Genomic DNA, 8,368 nt, shown 5'->3' on the forward strand with positions numbered 1-8,368 from the left:
CCTTTCACAGCAAATCCACCATGTGTATGGTGAAGCTCTTGAACCATAAGCTCAGGTCCACAGATTTTCTTGGAGAGATTGAACCTTTCACCACCAAAAATTATCCAAGCCTTGCACCACATGCCTTATTTGCTGCCCTGCTTCTCATGGGTTTTGGTTTCAAGATGGGATTTTTTACAGCCTTTTTAATAAAGAATCAGGCGGAGTGATGCTCTAAAATTCTGACAAACTCACTGTTAGAAACTGCTTAAAAACTGGACCTGGGGGGAACCTGTGTCACTGTTTTTATCTGAACTGAGCCACCTGAATCTTCTTTTCCAATCCCAAGACTTCCTTGAAACATCCACGGAAATATAACTTCTTTATTAAGAAAAATAAATGATACTACACACTGATGCGTTTTATTCATTAACACTGTTTTGTTTGGATCTAGGATTGTAATTTACAGAATGCTCTGAGATCTGGCTCAGCTCTACAGGACTGAAATGGTGGCCAGGTGACGCAGACTTCTTAATGCATGTGTGGGGTCATCTGTGGTGTTTTGGAAAGAGTTCACATACACATTGCAAACCTTCTCTGGAGCTGTGTGCTCGGGAAACTTGTACTGAATCCTAAAGCTCCTTTCCAGCTTTTTTCTCTTGTGCTTGAATTCCAAGATAGTTTTTGTATATTTGTTAATAGTGGTGACAGCTGCAGCCATACAGCAAGCGAAGGAGGTCCATGCAAGGCTGTGAACAAAAAAGCAAAAATTATCAGAAATTAGCAGGGCATTTTCATATCCAAGCCCTTCAATTTTATTTCTGAAACCGCTGCTTATGTGTGATTGTGTTGGTGTGTATTAGGGAAGGATGAACAGGCTTGGTGAGGAAGAAATACTCTTGGTCAATGGCCATTTACAGACCTCTACATATTTATTGCAATATCTACATTTAACATACCTGTTTCATGAAACCCTACCTCAAATTTCTCAATTTAAGCTCTATTTAAGCTTTTCTTCTCTATTAAGCTTAGAGCTTAATAACAGAAAAGGGTTTTATAAAAAAATAAAAAAAAAAAAGGAGTGTATAAAAAGTTAAAAGGTGCTGTTATTAAGGGTATAAATCTCACAGGGTGCACTGAGAAAAATGTGAGTTACCCAAAAGTGTTAAAAAGATCTATGAAATATCTGGGTAAAGCAGGTTCAGAGCATTGAAATGTATTCCTGAGAAAATGCATGGCCTGAGTAAATGAGAGAAAACGACATCAACTTTGAAATGTTAAAAGTAATATTAAGCTTAGAGCTCAATAACAAAAAAGGGTTTTATAAAAAAAGAAAAAAAAAAAGGAGTGTATAAAAAGTTAAAAGGTGCTGTTATTAAGGGTATAAATCTCACAGGGTGCACTGAGAAAAATGTGAGTTACCCAAAAGTGTTAAAAAGATCTATGAAATATCTGGGTAAAGCAGGTTCAGAGCATTGAAATGTATTCCTGAGAAAATGCATGGCCTGAGTAAATGAGAGAAAAGGACATCAACTTTGAAATGTTAAAAGTAAACCCCTAAGGAGACAGAACTAAAAAAATTATATTGAAATATAATTTGTTAAAAATGTGTGAATTTAAAAGTAGCATGTAAGAATATGGCCACATGAGCATGGATTGGAGGGTGCAGCCAGGTGGGGTCAGGCTCTTCTCCCAGGGAACAGAGGCAGGACAGGAGGACACAGCCTCAAGCTGCACCAGGAGAAGTTTAGGCTAGAAATTGGAAAAAAAAAATTGTTCACAAAAAGAATGGTTTGGCATTGGAATGGGCTGCCCAGGGAGGTGAAGTCACCATCCCTGGAGGTGTTTAAGGAAATCCTGGATGTGGCACTCAGTGATAAGGTAATGTTAGGTCACAGGTGGGATTTGATGATCTCAAAAGTCTTTTCCGACCTGGTTAATTCTGTGAAACGTTCCAGATACAACAATCTGAAGCATCCGTGTGATAGGAAAATGTCAACCTAAATGACTGAAGCTGGAAGAGTTTTAAACAACTTAGGGAAGACAATTGTCCTGGGAGGTGAGAATGCTAAACCTGGGTGTGATGTGTCTGGAGAGGAACCTGTGCTTCATCAAACCTGGGTTTGGTGTGTCTGGAGAACTTCTGCTTCATCAAACCTGGGTTTGGTGTGTCTGGAGAACTTCTGCTTCATCAAACCTGGGTTTGGTGTGTGTGAGAAGAACCCCTGCTTCATGCAGGGCAGTTGGACCTCTCTGTAATCTCTGAGTGATGTCAAATACAAACCTTGCAAACTTTCACATTCTGGGCAATAATTGAAGACAACTGATTGACAAGAACGACACCTGGTTACTAAACTGCGCCCTCAGAAGTGAAATAAGGTAAAGCCATTGCTTGTAAATTAAGTATAATTCCGTGAACAGGGGGTGAAGTGACCAAAATGTAATGGAAGAACCCAACATAAAGCAGTTAGTACCCATAGGACCAGCCATAATCCCACGTGTGAGGTCTCCAGTCTTCAGGACCAAGATTTACAGTCATTTGAAATACAGTGGTGTACATCATGTGAGCAACCATGCCCAGAAGACCTAAAAAATACAATGTTGTGATAACATTAGTTATTTAGTCCTTGGCAACCAACCTGACAACTAAATGAAAACCAATAAAATTTAAAAAATTAAGTTAAAGATAGCAAAATCCACAAATCTAAAATTCGAAGTAGACCACATTAAGAAATAATGAATTGAAAATAATATTTTCCCATAACATTTTTCTTCACTTTGTGCAGTGGAGATGCCTAACTGTACCTGCTAGCACGGTGACCACTGCAGAGAAGGCGTTGATCTTCAGCCCATCAATGACAGAGCTGTAGTAGCATATTTCCACTGACATGAGAATGTTCCCCGTCAGGAGCAAAACCACGTAGAGAAGCTCTGCTACAATGGACAGCCATAAAACCCCTGCAAACCAAAGCAACAGCACTGATATTATCAGCAATATTTCACATTTTCACAGTTTCCTTCTTCATTCGTATTGTTCACGCAAAGTTAAAGAGAAGCACGAGGGTTGTGAGGGTGCTGTGATAATGAGAACATCTCTGGAGGACTTCAGGGTCAATGGACACCCCAAATTACAATTACTGGGAAAGCAGTTGCATGTTTATTTTCACCATTTCCTTCTTCATTCGTAGTGTTCACACAAAGTTAAACAGAAGCACAAAGGCTGTGAGGATGCTCTGATAATCAGAACATCTATGGAGGACTTCAATGACAAATTGATTATAATTATTGGAAAACAATTTTAATTATTTTTAAAAATAATCTTAATTTTCATTAAGTAATGAAATGATTAAAATTTCAAATTATAATTATTGGAAAAGCAGCTGCCTGTTCCTGCTACACACTTAGTGCAAGGTGGGAAAGTGTGGTTTTATACTCGGTAGCTACCCTAAAATCACCGTGAACCAAAGTTAATATAAAAAGAACCAAAGGTAATATAAAAAGAACCAAAGGTAATATAAAAAGAACCAAAGTTGATTAAAAAGGACTGTTGGTGTCATGGTTCTGAGTGCAGAGAGGAGCAGCAGGCCCAGCTGACAGCCTGGGGCCAGGCACTCACCTGCACTGCCTGTGGCTCCAGTCAATCACTAAAATCTTCCCCACAGGCTTGACTTTCAACCCCACAGGATCTGGAGTTTTTTGGACAGAGAAGCCTTCATGAGGCCAGACAGCCTCCAGGTTTCGCTGAGATTCATTCCCTAGTTATCTGCTAATTCCTCTCTTTTTGGAGATCTGGTAATTGCATCTTATGCAAGAAGTTAATCCTCCCGTGAAAGGCTCTCAGCCTGCTGTCTGACCTTTAGCATGCTAACGTCCCACAGCCAGGAGCAGGAGGCCTCCTTGTGTCCAAATTTGCTGTAGCAAGATCTGGAAAATGGTCTTCCCCAAACTTTTAAAAACCAAACGTGCCCTGAGACACCTGGCTGTAGATTCAAGCAGTGATTTCACGTGAAGATGTAAACAAACAATCGTAATTTAAGAATTGAAACGCTGCTGAGGCACATCCTTGGTTACCAGACAGCACCTAGGGCAGGAGACAAGGTTTGTGTGGTGTGTGACTCCAAATGCTGGCTTGGACAATGTCTGTGGGACTTTTGTGATTCATGGACATTAAATTCTTGGGCCAGCCCATGTGTGGGTGTTCTTGGACGTGGTTTGTTTCTCCAGAAAATCTGTCTCGGTAAAAAATTGCGATTTTCATCAGCAGCTCCAGATGTTGCATTGCCCAACAGTTCTGGCTGCTCCAGCTGTGAGAGTTTGCATCTTAACACTTTTGGGCAGTGAGCCACTGTAAGAAATGCCCTGGACAACGGTGACCAGCCCTGAGTGTGGGACCAGGGCTGAGGAACTGGGGGAGGCTGAGCCTGCTGCAGCCTGAGTTTGGATCACACAGCTCCCACAGCCATGTGCAGAGCACAAACCCCTTCTGGGCAGGATTTCCACACAGGATTTCCCTCCCCAGGGGAGATTTCTGGTTTTTCGGTGCCTAGATGCTTCTTGGCTGTCTCACCTGGCCTGCCAGTGCCTGTGACATTTGCTGGTGCTGTTCAGAGTCACTTTCAGCTCTGTGTGCACCAGCAGTTTTGCTTGTGAGGAACTCTCAAAAACACCCCTCACTTCTGTGTGACTACACCCACATCTCATTTATATTTTTATTTCTCATGCTACAAAATTCTATTGTTCTGTTAAAGCACTGTGATGAGCTGCAGCAGGTAGAAGGAAAACTGGCCTTCAGAAAATGAGTATTTCTCCTTCTCAGGGGTCTGAAATTGCATATCCAGGCAAATATTCCAGTCCCAGAATGTTGGGGAGAACAAGTTCTGGGGTTTTTTTCAGGATCAGCCACTTGTAAAGTGATTGGTCTAATCAGATCAGTGATGGACTGATGTTTTCATACTGGGGAGCAAGAGGGAGGCACAAAGCAGCATCTGCAGGAATGTTTTGTAAGAATATTGGAAATATTCTATACTAAGAATTATAATTCTTTATTAAGAATTAATTATTCTTTATTAAGAATTATTGACTATTCTTTGAAAGAAGAGAATGGAAATGTGCCCTCACAGCTCTGAGTAAGGCACAGGGAGGGGATTCAGATTCCACCAAGGCTGGCTGGGGGCACAGCACATCTCCCACAATCCCCTCAGCACACAAACCTGCCACAGAATTCCTGGCTGCAAAGGTGGAGGTGTGAGGAGACAGAGGGCAAAACCACACAAATTTTGACTTCCAGTACCCATACTCCAATTTAAAAGCCATTCATATTCAAGTGGTGTGTCTTCAGAAAGACATACATTGATATTCTAAGCCATATTACCTTCATCTTGAAGTCTCCTCTGTGAGGAGACAGAGGGCAAAAACACACAAAGTTTGACTTCCAGTACCCATACTCCAATTTAAAAGCCATTCATATTCAAGTGGTGTGTCTTCAGAAAGACATACATTGATATTCTAAGCCATGTAACCTTCATCTTGAAGTTAGAAAACTAAATAAAGGACAAAAAATACTCTTTGTGATTAAAGCAAGCATTTTTGAAATGGATTAATTTAATTTAATAGAGAATACTTGTATTGGTGAGTGTGATCAGGAAAGTTTTGGCTACAGACAAAAAAATATGCACATCTACCTCGATCAGAAGCTGGAGTCAGACTGATGAAGCTTCTACATTTCTCACCTAAAAAGCCAAAAAACAAAATCAAATTCAGGGTTATTTTGTACTCTGTAATGATCTAAAGAAAGAGATTAATAGAAAGAAGAAAATGTAAAATCTATCATAGAAGCAGAAAGTGAGGAGATCAGGAGAAGCTGATTTTAGTGTACACAGACCCTGGTACATCAACCTTCTCCTGGGCTTTAACCAGAGAGTCCTCACAGATTATTTCAAGGTAGAACCAGAGCCTGGAAGACCTAGAGAAAGGCTGTGAATTGATTTCCATGGGGTGGTGGCTGTGAAAGCCAGGAGAGGAAAATTCCCAATGCTCGTGTAGGGCAGAGCTGCTCTCCTCACAGCAGCAGGGCTGCTGCTCACACAAATTCCCTCTAAGCTTCATTCCAATTTCTTCCTGTAAGCTTTGATTCCCAAACCCACACGAGCCCCTGCCCCCCACACAGATGCTGTGAACAAAGCTCTCGGAATTAATTCTCTGATCTGGACATGCTGGGTGGTTTGTTGTTTTTTTTTTTTCCCCAGCTCCTAACTGGCCCAAGCCAGAAAACATCAGCTTCCAAACTTGAGCTTCCATAGCAGATGCTCAAATTACACAACCCTGGAACCCATGGCGTGGATAAATGGTGTTTTTTGGACACATAGTTTGCTCTGATTTTATTTTTCTCTTAAAACTGCATAACTTACAAGAAGTTCTGGTAGAGCTGGACCTTCAGGACAGGTGGCTGTGAAAATATTTGCATTTTAAGGCATAGGTGACAGTTGCTTTGATTTTTCTGAAGTTCTGTTCTAGCTGTTGCTTTTAAACTGATCAGGGCAATAAAGGGAAAAACTTAATGTTGATCTGTTTTTTACAATAAATCCTTGAATTCTTGAACCAGAAATATATTCCCTTATACAAAAATACAAAATTTACTAGAAAGCTAATTTCATTCTAATAATATTTACATATGCAGAGTGAGCCCCAATTAAATGCCACCACTTATGGCCAGTAAGCCTCCATGACATGTTTTAGCAGGATGAAAATAATCCTCTTCTGCTTTGATTATGCAAGGTGAGATCACGGCAAGAAAGTAGAAATACTTGTGTTCAAGAGGAAATCCAGGAACTAATTTAGATCCCACAGATTTATTAGTGCAAATGATTTAAACAATAAAAATAAAGTTTGCATGTTTTACGTTGCCATAGGGAATCAGAAGGAGTTTTTAAAGCATGTTAATTTTTGACTAATGGAATAAAATCCACTGGAAAAATGAAACACTTTCCTGTTCAAGTAATTTAACTTGCTGTCATGGTGAGTAAAATAAAAACCAAATCATTTCATCTGCACCACAACCTGTCAGCTAAATCAAAACCACAACCTGTCACCCTGATGTTCTTTGCAGAATTTATTAGGAATTGTTTAGGATTGACTAGACACCACCCTCTGAGATCCCCTTTCCCAAAGAAGAGCAACTCATTCAGGCCACACGCACAAACCACAAAACCACTAACGAAGCAGAAGGGAAGAACGCGCCGAACGAGCAGGAAAAAAACCATGACCGCCTTATTAAATAAATTTCCACGGGTTTACTCACCTTCTTCATTTATCATTTCTTCACAGGAATACCAGATGCCAGCGTGGAACTTCTTCTCCACGAACTTGTCATCGCCTGTCTCCCAGATGTACTGCACAGCCTGGCTGCTGTTGCCGTCGGCGCTGTTGAAGCGGATGCACAGATCCCCTTTGCCGTCTCCTTTGCAGAAGGGTTTGGCAACTTTTCTGGTCCCTTCACACCAGTAACTGCTGCTGAAAGCCGTGATGGAGAAGATCAAAGAGAGGAAACTCAGAGAAAATGCTGCTGAGGCTCTGTGCCTCCTGTCTGAGTCGGGGGTGGAGGATGGCATCTTCCAGAGCTGCGCCAGCGATTATTCCAGAAATTCCTGCAGATTTCTGCATCTGCCTGATGGAACACCTGCCTGCCTTCACCATCCCATTCCTCATCCCTCCCAGAAAATTGTGCTAGCTTAGGAGTTTAAGACAGAGAGCAGAGATCTGGGCATGACCAGAAATCATGTGGCAGGGGAGATTAAGAATAAAGGACAGTGTTGCTTGGCAGCAATGTGTTGTGGAAGGAATATGAGGAAGTGTAACAATAAATGATCATTTGCCCCATGAATCATACACAGAACACAGAAGCATTGGAAGTACCCCGGTGTGCAATCACTAAAGTTTTATTTATACAAACAAAACAAGCCTATTTGCCTTGATTGGAGGCACACTGATGGAGTCTCTATTTCTTAGCTGAGGAATAAACAAAATCTCACAGTTCCAAATGCTCCTGTGACACTGAACACTGTGAATTTAATACAGTTGTGACTCTTGCTATTAAAAAAAACTTGCAAGGAGCTAAAACTTGTTGGTCAGCTGCAGCATTTCACAGCATGCAGCACTAGAAAGGGGACTGCCCATGTTCAGAGCTCCAGCAGTGACAAATAAAAGTCAGAAATTACCTGACTTTGCTCTTGCTGGTTTCCTGGGCACTGCCCAGTCTGCCCCCATGACCACACAACACAAGTTCTGCCCAAAGGAGGTGAAACATTAGAGAAAATGTTGAATTATCCTTATTTGATATGTGCATCTTCTCACTCTGTGAAATAGCATTTCTTTTTCCTCCATCTAGGAAACA

At 41.1% G+C, this 8,368-nt stretch overlaps 1 protein-coding gene across 1 annotated transcript; it reads right to left on the reverse strand.

Annotated features, from left to right (window-relative positions):
- Positions 1–472: 472 nt before the first annotated feature.
- Positions 473–7,586, reverse strand: GSG1L2 (GSG1 like 2). The gene is made up of 5 exons (XM_041459480.1): positions 7,277–7,586; positions 5,661–5,708; positions 2,785–2,937; positions 2,454–2,565; positions 473–728 (listed from the first exon to the last, which is right to left on the reverse strand). The coding sequence occupies exons 1-5, from the start codon at positions 7,584–7,586 to the stop codon at positions 473–475; spliced, it is 879 nt and encodes a 292-aa protein (XP_041315414.1).
- Between the last annotated feature and the right edge of the window lie 782 nt (positions 7,587–8,368).

Source organism: Pyrgilauda ruficollis, unplaced genomic scaffold (assembly GCF_017590135.1).
Source record: "Pyrgilauda ruficollis isolate IOZ18807 unplaced genomic scaffold, ASM1759013v1 scaffold136, whole genome shotgun sequence".
NCBI lineage: Eukaryota > Metazoa > Chordata > Aves > Passeriformes > Passeridae > Pyrgilauda > Pyrgilauda ruficollis.